Below are 16,757 nucleotides of genomic sequence, written 5' to 3' on the forward strand. Positions count from 1 at the left end.
GCGATCCCATCACAAAAAGAGCAGGGAGAATTAACTGGAATATACAATCTGAGTACATATCAATTAACAGATGAGGAAAAGAATGTGTTGGTGAAGGGTTTGAAATTTGCGCCTATAAATTTTTTTAATAAGTTTGAGATGTTTTTGGATGTACATAGATTCATTCGCAAGTTAAATCTGGCAAAATATATGTTGAATAATGCGAAAATTGAACATAAACCTTTGGATCAACAAAATGATGTAATACACACGGGTCGGGGCTAGGAGCAGATTCTTTCCTGTAAATAAAGAGAATGATTGTGTGGAGGCTTTCAAAAGTGGTTTATTAAGCAGCGTGGAAAATATGGATATTAGAATGAGGGGTCACAACCTTACTAGAGAAGAGAAGAGTGCACTGAGAAGTCTGGAAACTAATAGTCAGATTGTCATTAAACCGGCAGATAAGAGGGGGGGGGGATAGTGGTACTAGATAGGTCCAAATATGATGAGGAAATGCATTGACTCCTTTCTGATAGGGAAACTTACCAGGTTTTGAAAAAGGATCCCCTTCCTGAATTTAAAAAAGAGGTGGGTGTATTGCTGGATAGAGCCTTCACAGGAGGCATTATTGATAAGAAAGAAATTGGCTTTTTGAAGGTCGGGCATCTAAGGACACCGGTAATATACCACTTGCCAAAGATCCACAAGCGGCTAGTGGACCCTCCTGGAAGGCCGATTGTTTCGGGGCTCCAATCTTTGATGAGTGGTATCACGGAATATGTTGACTACTTTTTGCAGGGACATGTAGGGAGAACAGCCTCCTACCTCAAAGACACGGGGACGGTCCTGAACATCATTAAGGGAATGGAGGGAGTGTATACTGATTTATGGCTAGCGACCGCTGATGTAACCTCGCTCTACACGGTTATCCCTAAAGATCTGGGAATAGAGGCGATTCGGGCTCACTTAGAGGAGGATGAAGTTATGCTACCATCGCAGAGGGAGTTCATTTTGAACTGTCTGGATTTTTGCCTCAGTAAAAACTACTTTTGGTTTGACTGTACTTTTTATCTCCAGCTGACCGGAACGGCGATGGGGGCGAAATGCGTCCCAAGTTTTGCTAATTTGTACATGGCTGCCTGGGAAAAATTAGCAATTAATATTGTGGAAGAGCTTTATCAAAATATTCACAATCTAAGATTTACATGTGAAATGAGCCCCAGCAGTATCAACTTTCTAGATTTCACTATCTTTTTAGAGGAAGGTCGGCTGAAGACAAAGACTTACTTCAATCCAAAGATGTGAACGGTTACATTAACATGCAGAGCTGCCACTATGCCCCTTGGAAACAAAACATTCCCAAAGGACAATTTATACATGTTCACCGCAATTGCACTAAGGTTGAGGACTATAGGGAACAGAGTGGGTTAATTCAGAAAAAGTTTGAGGAGAAGGGATACAACCCCGAGGCTCTAAATAAAATCAGAAAAGAAGTGGAGGAATGGTATGGGGAATTCGAAAAGAAAGAAGAAAACAGAGAAGGAGAACAAAATGCTGGACTTCAAATTTTCCTTCCTCACCCAATATAATACACAGATAGGACCACTGAAGAATTCCCTGCAGAAAAACTGGTTCATTTTAAAAAATGACCCAGTGTTGGGGCAGGTTATCCCCCAGCTACCTAGGATACTATATAAAAGAGCATCAAACCTGCGGGATGCATTAGTTCACAGCTGCATAGTGAAAAGCAAAAAACCAAGTAAGGACCAGTTCACTTGGTGCGGTTTCTGCAATGTCTGCAGGAACCGCACCAAGGATGATGAAAATAAAAAGAACCAGCAGGAAGTCTTGTCAAGAGGAGGGCAGACACATAAGATTAAAGGGTAAATGTCCTGTGAGACGATGGGGGTTGTCTACATGCTGGAGTGCCCTTGTGGGCTCCAGTATGTGGGCAGAACCCTTTGCAAACTGAAGACCCGACTGCAGGAGCATATAGGAAATATTAGGAAAGGCAAAGAGGACCATAGTGTCCCATTGCACTTTAAACTTGCGCATGGTAAAAATCCGGCAGGCTTGAGGTTCAGTGGTCTGGAAAAGGTGGAGAGGAATTGGAGGGGAGGGGACCCTGTTGCTAACATCAACCACAAGGAGGTCGGATGGATATATAAATTAGGGACCATGAAACCAGTAGGGTTCAATGTGGAGTTCTATCTAAAACTGTGTCTGGTGGATTGAGGAGAGAGCAAGGGCGTGTGTCCTTACCGTTGTGGATCCATTTAGGTTAACAGTAGTCCTTCCTTGCAGTTTCACGTCCATTGGTGATGCTGGAGGTGTGGCTGGTGTATTGCCGCTGTCCTTGGATGCTCAACTGTGAATGAAGTGAAAATAGTGGGCTGCTATTGGCTCGAGGGGAGTCATGTGGTTCAAGTGCCGGCAACCCCTTATTTATGAATGAAAATAGAGGGAGGGTTATGTTTTTGTATTGCATGCTCTGTTCATTGTTGTTATTGCGTTATTTTATATCAGAATACCGTTAGCCTGAGTGGGCTTTGGGAATTGCATTTATTAATTGTATTATGTGAACATCTAAAAGGAGAAAAAAAGATATATGTATATGAATGGGCGGCCCTTGGGAGGGATCGTGGCTCAATAAATACTGCACCTGTGAGGTAGGATATCATCGCCCCTGACGAAGCTAGACTGGCGAAACCCGGGTCGGGTGGATTTGTGATGAAAAGAGACTTGTTTTTATGACTGAGATTTTAAGACCTTTGTAAGTAGAATAAAATCTGCTGTTTGCGATATCACCTGGTGGAACTTCACTATTTGTACTAACACTTCCCTCTAGGGTGCAGGTGTACGTGAGTGCACCTAGCCTCTGGTAACCGATTGTTTGGCTACAAGGTGGAATAACCTGAGCATTGAAAAGAAGGGTCCGGGATTGGGACTTTACACTCAGAAGGCAGCGCGATCAACATTCCTTGGATATTTTAACTCTGAAGCGATTTATACTCACGTTGCTTGGTGGATCTGCAGCACTGATAAGTACATCACTAAAATTCGAGACTGTTTTCTTTTTACTTAGCATCAGGAAGACGCTAATCCGCTGGTCCACGCATGCGCAGAACGACAGAGCCCACACTGCCAGTACTACAGATGAGCCGCTCATTGCAGTGAACCATGACTGTCCAAGCGGTCCAAGCAGCAATGCTCCTCAGATAACCAGAGGCTCCCAGCAAACTGATAGCAAAATCAAACTAATACAAAAGTACATCCTAAAGGGAGCTAGTCATATGACAAGTGTCTGAGTCAAAGAAAAAGTGAATTCTAAAGTGATCATCAAGCGATCGTATCCAAGGCATTGTATTGAGTACACATACTGAAGGGCAGCAACAATCTTAAAGGGGCCATGTGTCAACCATGACCTATTGATCAGAATCAGACTATACATATGAACAGTTATATAAGTAACTATATCAGTCTTATTAATGAAGGGCTGTCATAAGGTAACAGGACGATGATGTCCCAAATGAATTGCATTGGGTCACTATTAGAAAAGGGATCTAAAGTGGTGTCATTCATGTGTCGTCAACTCCTCCATTTATCATACAGGAGGTCACTAAAAAGCAACACCACAAGCACAAAAGGTTTACTAGGGGGTGGCGGCTCCACTCCTCCGCAGAGAATATCCCACATATCCTGTGGAAGAATCCCGCCAAGAGGGCAAGGGACAGGTATGCAGCACAATCAGTGATACAAGGCCATCTCTCAAATGGATCACAACTTCTCCCTGTCACCCCATTTTAACCACCTCAGCCCCCATGGCTTAAACACCCTGAAAGACCAGGCCACTTTTTACACTTCTGACCTACACTACTTTCACCGTTTATTGCTCGGTCATGCAACTTACCACCCAAATGAATTTTACCTCCTTTTCTTCTCACTAATAAAGCTTTCATTTGGTGGTATTTCATTGCTGCTGACATTTTTACTTTTTTTGTTATTAATCAAAATTTAACGATTTCTTTGCAAAAAAATGACATTTTTCACTTTCAGTTGTAAAATTTTGCAAAAAAAACGACATCCATATATAAATTTTGTTCTAAATTTATTGTTCTACATGTCTTTGATAAAAAAAAAATGTTTGGGTAAAAAAAAAATGGTTTGGGTAAAAGTTATAGCGTTTACAAACTATGGTACAAAAATGTGAATTTCCGCTTTTTGAAGCAGCTCTGACTTTCTGAGCACCTGTCATGTTTCCTGAGGTTCTACAATGCCCAGACAGTACAAACACCCCACAAATGACCCCATTTCGGAAAGTAGACACCCTAAGGTATTCGCTGATGGGCATAGTGAGTTCATAGAACTTTTTATTTTTTGTCACAAGTTAGCGGAAAATGATGATTTTTTTTTTTTTTTTTCTTACAAAGTCTCATATTCCACTAACTTGTGACAAAAAATAAAAACTTCCATGAACTCACTATGCCCATCAGCGAATACCTTGGGATGTCTTCTTTCCAAAATGGGGTCACTTGTGGGGTAGCTATACTGCCCAGGCATTCTAGGGGCCCAAATGTGTGGTAAGGAGTTTGAAATCAAATTCTGTAAAAAATGGCTGGTGAAATCCGAAAGGTGCTCTTTGGAATGTGGGCCCCTTTGCCCACCTAGGCTGCAAAAAAGTGTCACACATGTGGTATCTCCGTATTCAGGAGAAGTTGGGGAATGTGTTTTGGGGTGTCTTTTTACATATACCCATGCTGGGTGAGAGAAATATCTTGGCAAAAGACAACTTTGTATAAAACAATCGTAAAAGTTGTCTTTTGCCAAGATATTTCTCTCACCCAGCATGGGTATATGTAAAATGACACCCCAAAACACATTCCGCAACTTCTCCTGAATACGGAGATACCACATGTGTGACACTTTTTTGCAGCCTAGGTGGGCAAAGGGGCCCATATTCCAAAGAGCACCTTTCGGATTTCACAGGTCATTTTTTACAGAATTTGATTAGATAACATATACCCTGAACTGGGTTTCACGATCCAGATTGATGCCCACTCAATCAGTTTTCTTGATACCCTCATTCTTAAAGACAAACAAGGCCAGATAAAGCTTGATTTATACAGCAAACCTACTAATAGAAACAGCCTTCTACATTACACAAGCAACTATCCAAAGGCTACTAAGAGGTCATTACCTAAATCACAAATAACAAGGGTAGAAAGAATTGTCACTAATCCATCTACACTAAACACAAGGAAGGAGGAGATGCTCTTGAAATTCTCACAGAGAGGTTACCCCGAATACTAACTTCAACAGAAACCCAAAAAACCACATATTACAGACACACAAAAGGCCCCTGCCAGTCGAGTACCTTGCATCTTGACCTATCACCCTCTTGCACCAAAAATTCAACAGACCATTAGACAGCAATAGCATATACTGTCCCAAGCATACCCCAATATACAGGAGTTCCAGACCCCACCCCTAACCTGTTACAAACGATCAAAAAACATAAGACACCGTTTAATCCGAGCGGATATTGGACCCCTTACCAAAATCCCTCGACAAAGGTTTTTGCATACCCCTAAAACAGGCACTTTCCCCTGTCTCCACTGCGCCCAGTGCTCGAGTATCATTAAAGGGAACACTTTCACACATCCACACTCCGGTCAGAAATACTCTATTGATGGATACTTCACATATGATTCCACACATGTAGTGTACCTCATTAAATGTCTGTGCGGCCTGATCTACATTTGCGAAACCACACAACACATTAGGGACAGATTCTATAAGCACAAATCCACGATCAGGACTGAACAGCTTCTTTTACCGATTCCTGCTCATTTAAAAAAATACAATCATCACGTCTCATCTTTACGATTTCAAGTTTTAGAACAAGTTTCCACCCCACGGAGGGGAGGTAACCGAACATTGTTACTTAAACAACGTGATTCACTGTGGATACAACGTTTGGAGACCTTGTCTCCTAAAGGACTCAATCGAGAATGTGATTTCTTTTATAATATTTAATCATTTGGACTTTAGAGTGACAATATGTTGACGTGTTATTTTCTTTTTTACAGATCCATTAGTCCTGGATAATTCTCTGATGTGTTATCTCCTTTATTGCAGATTCGCTAGTCCGGACCCTAGTCTATAGCCATCTAGACACCTTGGTGAGAAACCACAGATGGATGGACAGAGATAGATATGAGATAGGTAGATGTGAAAAAGATATGAGATAGATAGATATGAGATACTGTAGATAAATATAAGATATATAGATATAGACTCCAAGACCCTCTCAAGGACAACTACTTCTTGGAACTATGGAACCACATGCGCAAAAACCGTAAGAACATCAACCTCCACATCCAGAACGGCAACATCTGGCTCCAGTACTTCAAGGACCTTTATAAAGACATCCCGAAGGAGAACCAAACCCAAAACAAAAAGAGATCATGAAAACTGAAGGATATGGAGGAAAAAAAAATCGAAGATTTCCAAAATCCTCTTGACATACCAATTACACTGCAGGAGATAACAGAGAGGATGTCATTGGTGAAGAGTAAAAAAGCCATCGGACCAGATGGGATCCTTCCAGAAATGATAAAAAACAGCCCATCATGTATCCAGGCCACAATAGTAAAACTCTTCAATGTTGTTCTGAGTGCTGGTTACTTCCCCCAGAGTTGGAACCAGGGACTTATAACACCCATACACAAGAATGGAGACAGGTATGACCCGGCCAACTATCAAGGGATATGAGTCAACAGCAACCTGGACAAACTCTTCAGCAGCATCCTGAATAAGAGGATCCTGAGCTTCCTCTCCCAGCACAACGTCAACAGCAAAAGCTAAGTAGGTTTCATGCCAAACCGCCGCACCACGGACCACATCTACACCCTATACAGCCTCTTCCACAATACAGCCACTTCCACAATACAAAGCATGGAAAGATCTATACCTGCTTTGTGGACTTTGAAGGCCTTTGACTCAGCCTATTCCTGAAACTTCTGGAAAGCGGAATAGGAGGAAAAACATAAGATGTTCCTACATTGAGAACATATGCAGTGTGAATGTAAATAGGAGAACAGCTTATTTCCAGCAGAGCTCAGGAGTCATACAGGGCTGCAGCCTCAGACCAACAATCTTTGACATCTATATCAATGAGTAGGTGGTGGCTCTGGAGTCCTCCTCAGCCCCCGATCTCAACCTCTATGACACACCCAGGTGAAATTTATGCTTTATGCAGATGGCCTTCTGCTACTATGACCAACTGAGAAATATCTCCAAGACAACCTGGAAATTCTGGAGAAATTCAGCAACACGTGGGCACTGCCCATCAATCTAAACAAAACCAGCATCATGGTGTTCCAGAAGAGAAACCTGAAACCAGCGAGGCATCCTCCCTTCCTGCTAAACAACTGTCCCCTTTCAGAAACTGACATGTACACCTACCTGGGACTAGAACTTAGAATGTCAGGGAGCTTAACTAAAGCCTTAGAAACACTGAGACAAGGAGTGCAAAACATTCCATGCTATAAGAAAGTGTCTGTATGATCTCAAAGCACCAGTGACCTCCTGGCTTAAAAGCTTTGATAGTATCATCGCCCCAATCCTCCTGTATGGTAGCAAAGTCTGGGGTCCGGATACATATCCATACTGGTCAAAGTGGGGCTCTGGGCCGACAGAAATATTCATCTAGAATTCTGCAAACATCTCCTCGAGGTCCATCAGAGCACTTCTAACAGCGCCTGTCAAGCAGAGCCAGGCAGATTCCCACTATACCTTGCTGTCCAGAAGAGGGCGCTGTCATTCAGAGCCCATCTACATAGCAGCAGTCCCAACATCTACCATCACAAAGCCTTGCTGCACCAAGAAGCACCATAAAAATGAAGTCACCCAAACGCAGCCTGCCCAAGCCACCAAGCAGTACAGCCTAACAAAGAAGGAAATCCAGAAAACAATATGCAAGAGCAAATAAGAATATATCAGCGTCTGGAGGAGCGACATAGGAACATCACAGAAGCTGACAATATATCAGAGCCTACAGAGGGAGTACAAACTGGCCGATATGTCGAAAAACTCCCCAATCCAAGAGACTGACAGATCCTGAGGTGGTACAGACTGATCGCCCACAGCCTGCTCATCAAATCCAGGTGGCACTGAGAGAGGTACAAGCTCAGGGAGAGCAGATTGTGCCAGCAGTACAACCAGGTGGACGTGGAGGATGAGGTCCACTTCCTGCTGCCGTGCCCCAAATACTCCGCAGTGAGGGACACCCACTTCAGAAGACTGTCTGATCTCTTCCCAGACTTCACCTCCATGGAGGAGGAAGAGAGACTCTCTATACTGCTGGGGGGAGAGTAGAACACAACGGCCATAGCAGCACAATATGTCAGTCAGAGAGAAGCCTGATATAACATTGGACTACTATACCCCCACCCTGGATGTGTCCCTAATCCCAATCCCTACCCACTTATTTGCCACTTGCTAAACTTTTATTTAGTTCTGCCAAGAAAGCTAATTTGAATTAGATAGATAGATAGATAGATAGATAAGACTCATTTTTCATGGGAAAAAACATAAATGACAGATCAGAGGTTTTCAGACAAGCATGATTCAGAGGCAAATTTTCTTTTCTCCCACGCTTGTACGTAAATCTCTATAAGCATTCAAGGACAGTTTACATGGTTCCTGATTCTATGGTTCTTTGCGTATACAAAAATTACTGGTGTCTGGAAATTACATGTGGTAGATTTTTGGCAACAATACTAATACTCCCAGCACTGAGTTGTGGGACAACAGCACTCTGTTTGTATAGACTGATTAAAGAAATTTTACGACACTTATGACGTGTGTCCTGCAGTATGCCAAATATCTTCAATGGTATGCATTAGGCTTATACTAGCTGATACTGTATAATTGAATCTCAATGACAAAGGGTTCTTTTATGGAAGCAGGGCTGTAGACAAATATCATACATTGCCTGTCCAAAAAAAAGTCGCCACCAAAAAAAAAAAGTCACACGCTCTAATATTTCGTTGGATCGCTTTTAGCTTTGATAACGGCACGCATTTGCTGTGGCATTGTTTCGATAAGCTTCTGCAATGTCACAAGATTTCTTTCCATCCAGTGTTGCATTCATTTTTCACCAAGATCTTGCATTGATGATGGTAGAGTCTGACTGCTGCGCAAAGCCTTCTCCAGCACATCCCAAAGATTCTCAATGGGGTTAAGGTCTGGACTCTGTGGTGGCCAATCCATGTGTGAAAATGATGTCTCATACTCCCTGAACCACTCTTGATCACTCACAATTTGAGCCCGATGAATCCTGGCATTGTCATCTTGGAAAATGCCCGTGCCATCAGGGAAGAACATTCAGTATGTTCATATAGTCAGCTGACCTCATTCTTGGAGCACATACTGTTGCTGAACCTAGACCTGACCAACTGCAGCAACCCCAGATCATAGCACTGCCCCCACAGGCTTGTACAGTAGGCACTAGGCATGATGGGTGCATCACTTCATCTGCCTCTCTTCTTACCCTGATGCGCCCATCACTCTGGAACCGGGTAAATCTGGACTCATCAGACCACATGACCTTCTTCCACGTTTAAGTGATCGCCGATCATGATCATTCAGGATTTTTTTCCAGCCACATTTCTTCCTCGAATACGATGGGTCCCCACTATCCTTCCAGTTTTTATTAATGCGTTGGACAGTTCTTAACCCAATTTTAGTAGTTTCTGCAATCTCCTTAGATGTTTTCTCTGCTTGATGCATGCCAATGATTTGACCCTTCTTAAACTGACTAACATCTTTTCCATAACCACGAGATGTGTCTTTCGACATGGTTGTTTAAGAAATGAGAAGCAACTCATTGCACCAGTTGGGGTTACATAACTTGTTGCCAGCTGAAAGATAATCGCCCATGCAGTAATTATCCAATAGGAGGCTCATAACTATTTGCTTAGTTAAATCCAGGTGGCAACTTTTTTTTGGACAGTGTATATTACCACTGATGAATATATTATTCCACAGAATTTGCCACACATCTACAGCAAATTCTGCATGTGTTATTTGTGGATTTTAATGAGGTAAAGTACCGTATTTGACGATTTCTCAACATAAGGAACATGTAGAACTAGAAAAAAAATCACAGCTTGTTCTGAAATCTGATTTGTGGATACTGTAGGGCAAAAAGAAAGTGGATAGCGCCTCATGTGGTAGGTTCATGCAATCTTGGGTCACTCATGCCGCTAGAATAGCTGCTCACATTGTAAAATATAGGAAGATGCATGTAACCTACTCAAGAGGTGAAATCAGGGTGACTGCTCAGCCAGATGCCTCAAGAGAAGCATTGCCATTGCAAGTGCTGGAACAAAGCGACATCTGCGAATGGAGCCGTCAGACCTGTGGTACAATAGACTGTGGTCTGTGACTGGTGCAAATTTGTCACTTTTGTACAAGGTCTATCAATGTTATAGTATAACATAAAATACTAACTATAATGACTTCTTACTGTGCACATTTTTAAATAGCTCACTCATACATTCGGACTTAAATAAGACATTTATAGTAATCCTCAGTCTATGTTAGCTGTAAATGCTCTCTACAAATGGTTAAGCTGTACAACCCTCCCATCCCAGTACGTATAGACCCGCCCCCAATATTCAGGAGCTTGTACCTGTCCACTATTAGACACAGTGCAGGAGAGCCGGCAGAAGGACAAGCTTCACTGAAACAGGTTGGGATCTGAGTCTTAAACTTGAGCTGAGCTTGCACATTTAAAAAAGCCTTTATCTGGAAGACAGGATTTGTAAATCATGCCAGAGCTGGCAAGGGACAAAACTTTGACTATGGATGAAACTTCTATAGGAACTGTATTAGTGGTACTATAAAGCTAAACTGAAGACTATGCTTGGTTAGACATTAGAGTCAAGGTCTTTATAGTTATATGAATGCACTGAACACTTCAAAGTGGTCTCCTTTAATAACTTTAATAACTTACAGGGTGTCTCATTCAAAATGTATAGCTATTGTATGTTAATGTTTTACATTATATTCATATGATCAGAAATTTTAGAGTGTATTTTGGAATAGGACAAGTAATTGGAGTGGGGAATAGTCATGCATAGATGTATTATTATGAGACGGTAAAGAATTCAGAGAATCTTTGTGCTTATGAATGGGATTACATGTCTGGTTTAGCATTTTGAGTAAGTTCTACTATTTGTTTATGTATCTTTTTACATTTTGCTTTCTTTTAGACCTCATAGAAGTAGCATATGGACATTGTGTGCATTTCACTTATTGCCTTCTCTTTTACACAGGTCACTTGTCCCTGGCAGAGTGTAAAGGTTCTTGCCATGAGGTCCTGGATGGTAGTGTCTTTGAGTTGTATCAGCCTCTTGTGTGTGCAACAGCTGCAAAGTTCTTTGGCTCTGCCCTCCCCCCAGCTGCCACAGTTACCAGCTCCCAGGTAAATACTAATTTATGACATAATATTACACACAAAGACGTGTGACGCAATACAACACACCCACTTTTCTTATTTCACACACCTAAAATTCTTTTTGATATGCTACCAATACCAATAGGCATGTCCTTTTAATGTGTTGTATTCATTTTTTTGCTGTCAATTATAGTACATTTTGTTACTTGTTCACATTGTAAAGTGCATTCATCTTCAATGATGTGAAAATAATAGTTTAGCAAACTACAGAACAGCTGCAGAGTTTGCTACAGACAATGACATGCAGAACAGCAATCAATTCTGTTTAAATACATAGGGGGTCATTTACTAACAGAAATATGTCACTTTTTGCTGCAACTTTTCCCTGCTCACGAAAAAAGGGCATGGTGTGGGCGGGCACAGATGCCAAGTGCACATGCAACAGGTCAGTCAGTTTCATAGGTACAAATCTGCTGACAGATGCTCTTTAAACAATGATGCAACTATCTATTCAAGTTATGACTATATGGAATAGAAATTGCTTAAAGGAGTTGTCCAGGAATTTACTATTGATGGCCTATTTTATTTATTATTTCTTTTTTTACACTTATATAGTGCTACTATATTCCACAGCGCTTTACAGATATTAGCTCCATCCAACTGTTCACAATGGGGCTCACAATGTAGGTTCCCATCAGTATGTCTTTGGAGTGTGGTAGGAAACCGGAGAAAACCCACGCAAACACGGGGAGAACATACAAACTCCATGCAGATGTTGTCCTTGGTCGGATTTGAACCTAGGACCCCAGCGCTGCAAGGCATGAGTGCTAACCACTGAGCTGCCCATCCTGCAGGACTGCTTCCATTCAGTGAGAGTAGCACTGTAGTTGCCAGCTATGTCCACTACACAATGGACAGTTGTGTAGCTTCGACACCAATTTCCTGCTGGAGCTACAGCAGAACAGCTGATTTGCAGGAGTGCAGGGTGTTGGATCCCAGCTAGTTAGATATTGATGGCCTGTCCTGAGGATAGGCGATCAATAGTAAAATCCTGGACAGTCCTTTAAGGTGGACATTAGATGAATGTCAGCCATACCCAACTGGCCTTCCATCTAATGTATATGAGGTGTCCTAAATTTCCCCTGTTGACAGATGTAGCAGAAAGGAAGGATTAGGCATGCTGGATTTAAGCCATCCCCAGAAGAGTCTGGCAGCGGCTTACTCCTCTCTCCTCACTGAGAACACATGCACTTTTGGTCAGTGTGATCTTGCATATGTTTTTGTGTGTGTATATTTGTTAGTGAGAGTTAGGGTTAGAGTTAGTGTGTTGTTGCTATAAGAAAAATCAGATTCAATTTTTATTATGATTTCTAAAGCAAGTTAGTGTTATTGCGGTGGTCCGCACCCACCTCTAATCTGCTCACCATCAACCCTGTTGCCAGGTTCTAGTGTCTTTCTGTGCTGGGGTAAATCATTTGTCCCTCACAGGTTTTTACCTGCTTCTTGCTGGAATTCCTCTTCTCCTTGAAGGCTTGTTTGCTTGCTTCTACTGTGCCTCTAGGGCACTGGCATGGTTACCCCTCTGGCTCCCTAAAGGCTGGCCACCTAGTAGTACTTAAAACACCTTCCCCTTTAGGAAGGTGCCTGAGCAATACTTTACTAGGTTCCTGTAATATTGTGCTGTTTAAACATTTGTCTGCTCATGTACCGACTTCTTTCTGTTTCCCGGATTTGATGCTTTGCTGCATAACCTGACCTTGAACTGTTTATTGGGTTGCACGTACTCTGCCTGCTCTGACCTCGGTCTGCGCCTGACTACAGTTTTGCCTGATCCTTAGGTGTTCCACATAGGTGTCTATTGACTGCTGGGGTCAGTAGTCACTTGAACAGGGACTACTCCAAAAGTTAGCTATTTGGTAGTTCTCCACAGTGGAATCCAGATCCCTGTATAGGGTTTATAGGGTAAAGACCAGGAAGCCACTTAGATAAAACCATTGGGAGTAACCCGAAGCCAAATCTTTTCAGGTGACACAGCAGATTCACATCTGATTTGTAACAGAAAAGCAGTGATTTGAACTGGTTTCCATAGTCAACTGCTCCAGTTTTCTATGGGGCCTATTAACACCATGAAATACATAAAATTTAAAATTAAGTAGATTGTAAAAATAATATTTAAGAGGCATAAAGAACAGGAGGCTAATGTTAAAAAGAATGCAAAAATAAATAAATTATATATATATATATATATATATATATATATATATATATATATTGAGGAAGGCTCCAGCATTGAGCCGAAATGTCGCATTGCCTGTATGGGTGAATAAACTTTTTTTTGCATTTTACCTTATGGTGGAGTGCTGCCCGTTTTTCTATTTTTATATACTGGGTTTGCTTATTCCCAATTGGGCCAGCTGCACCCCCCTGTCTCTGTATCAGACGGTGCTGCCACTTTTGTCTTTTTTTATATATATATCATAGAAAGCTGGGAATAGCTACCAAAATTGATATGTTCCTGACTACATAAACTGCATGTGTATACCTTATATAGATTGCATTGTTGTGTACTGCATTTGTTCTTTATATATTTCATATCTTTGTATGCTGAGCTTTTGAATGTGGGTCTGCTTGAGTAACAGCTACAAACACCCCATAAAGGAAAGGAAGTCTTTTGGAGGCATCACAGTATAAAAGAGGATAACATAGAATTATTATACTGTATAATCACAAAGTAGTTTAAACCGAAAACTGCTTGTCGAACATAATAAAACTATAAGAAACAGTAAAATGTAGAATTCTCCCTTTCTTTCTCTCTCTCTCTCTATAAATATATATAAACATATATTGCTGTTAGGGGCTGTTTAATGATGTATTACAAAGGATTTTGTGAATTTCATCATTATCTTTTTTTGTAAAATGCTTAACATTGACCTTCCTCTACCCGTTTTTTGAAGATAATGCTTCATCTCTCATAGTCTGTCATTTTAACTGCCTTTACAAGATATATTTGGCAGGTAATGCTTGACACGTACATTACCCCCCCCCCCCCCCCCCCCCCCCTTCCTCCCCGCACTGCTTTTTGAGTGCTGGCCATCTTCAGAGTCTGATGCAACATTCATGCAATGTTAAATCTTTTCTTAACAAATTGAAAGCCCTAACCACAAAATACATGACACACTGACAGAGCATGCCATTACTTCAAGTGTTCCCACACATTCTGTAATATGATAACATAAGGTAAGGGAGGGAGGGCGTAAATTTCATTCACAAACTTGTTGAATGGGATCAACAGGTATGACATGGAATGTTATAAGTTAAAACTCATTTACATCAGTGGTATGTACCCTGTACCTCCCCCTGGTATACAGGGAACCAAATACGAAATGTATCATAAAGTTATCAAGTTATAAAGTATATTCACATACAACTGCATCCCAAAAGAAACAGACAACCCTGATTTTATTTTGTGGGTTGGTTAACACCTTCACACACAGTAGTGTTTGTTTTACTACTTCTTTGATAATATCAATTCAAAAAATAAACATTTTCAGGTTCCATATGTGATGGGTTGTAGAATATTATCGATAAACCCAAATAACTCCAAAATCTGGATTGCTTGCAGTATTCTGCAAAACGGATTATATATATATCTAAAGGTTTTAGAGCGGGTCTAAGATCTCTAGGACATACCTGCAATACAAGCCCCCAACTGCCATGTACACGGTCACATGTCCCTTATCAGACAATAGAAGCTCGTAGGCCCTTAGTCTCTACATACACACAGTTTTACTCCAGGTTTACATAACAACCTGGCCATTTTTCTTCAATGCTGTAGGTCAGCTTTAGGCTAGGGCTACATGACGACAATAAGTCGCACGACACATAGGGCACAACTACACTGCTTCATGCATCCATCTTGGATGGATTTTTTATGACTGTTGTATCGCAGTCACAGCATGTCACATGTCGCAGTGCAACACCATAGCCTATCATTATAAAAATTGTTGCGCGACATTGGTACGACAAAATGTCGCTCGACACATGTCGTCATGTAGCCCTGGCCTTAAAGAAGCAGGGAGCTATGAAGGTCACTGTTAATGGGGCAGGGGCCACTATTAAAGGGGCAGCTGTTGTGGAGGTCACTGTTAAAGGGGCGAGCACTGTGGAGGTCACTGTTAAAGGGGCATTCACTGTGGATGTTACTGTTAAGGGGGCAGGCCGCTGTGGAGCACACTGTTAAAGGGACGGGCACTGTGAAAGTCACTGTTAAGAGGGCAGGGGGCCACTATTAAAGGGAGTGGGGTACTGTGGAGGTCACTGTAAGGGAACGGGGTACTGTGGCGATCTTCTATTGGCTGATAAGGGACATGTGACCGTGTGTATGGCAGTTGGGATATGAGTGAAAGACTTGCAGGCTTCTATTGGCTAATGCAGGTCATTTTTTTGGAATTTCTCAGGAATGGTACATCCTAGATAGCTGAGACGGACACCTGATGTACCTGTGTGGTGAATTTGGTGAAGATCGGTCCAGTAGTTTAGTCGCGCATAAAGAACAGACAGACAGATATCCAGACAGAAACTCGTTTTTATATATATATATAAGAGATAAGAGATATACAGTACAGACCAAAAGTTTGGACACACCTTCTCATTCAAAGAGTTTTCTTTATTTTCATGACTATGAAAATTGTAGATTCACACTGAAGGCATCAAAACTATGAATTAACACATGTGGAATAATATACATAACAAACAAGTGTGATACAACAGAAAATATGTCATATTCTAGGTTCTTCAAAGTAGCCACCTTTTGCTTTGATTACTGCTTTGCACACTCTTGGCATTCTCTTGATGAGCTTCAAGAGGTAGTCCCCTGAAATGGTTTTCACTTCACAGGTATGCCCTGTCAGGTTTAATAAGTGGGATTTCTTGCCTTATAAATGGGGTTGGGACCATCAGTTGCGTTGAGGAGAAGTCAGGTGGATACACAACTGATAGTCCTACTGAATAGACTGTTAGAATTTGTATTATGGCAAGAAAAAAGCAGCTAAGTAAAGAAAAACGAGTGGCCATCATTACTTTAAGAAATGAAGGTCAGTCAGTCAGCCGAAAAATTGGGAAAACTTTGAAAGTAAGGGCTATTTGACCATGAAGGAGAGTGATGGGGTGCTGCGCCAGATGACCTGGCCTCCACAGTCACCGGACCTGAACCCAATCGAGATGGTTTTGGGTGAGCTGGACCGCAGAGTGAAGGCAAAAGGGCCAACAAGTGCTAAGCATCTCTGGGAACTCCTTCAAGACTGTTAGAAGA

The 16,757-nt window shown here is 41.7% G+C and overlaps 1 protein-coding gene across 1 annotated transcript in view; it reads left to right on the plus strand.

Annotated features, from left to right (window-relative positions):
* The first annotated feature begins 6,462 nt into the window (after nucleotides 1-6,462).
* Nucleotides 6,463-16,757, plus strand: part of ADM2 (adrenomedullin 2) — a 40,540-nt gene continuing 30,245 nt past the window's right edge. The window contains exons 1-3 of the mRNA XM_040414433.1: nucleotides 6,463-6,722; nucleotides 10,591-10,738; nucleotides 11,325-11,473. Of these exons, the coding sequence (XP_040270367.1) occupies nucleotides 6,463-6,722; nucleotides 10,591-10,738; nucleotides 11,325-11,473 (557 nt within the window). The remainder of the gene's footprint in view (nucleotides 6,723-10,590; nucleotides 10,739-11,324; nucleotides 11,474-16,757) is intronic.

Source organism: Bufo bufo, chromosome 1 (genome assembly GCF_905171765.1).
Source record: "Bufo bufo chromosome 1, aBufBuf1.1, whole genome shotgun sequence".
Lineage (NCBI taxonomy): Eukaryota > Metazoa > Chordata > Amphibia > Anura > Bufonidae > Bufo > Bufo bufo.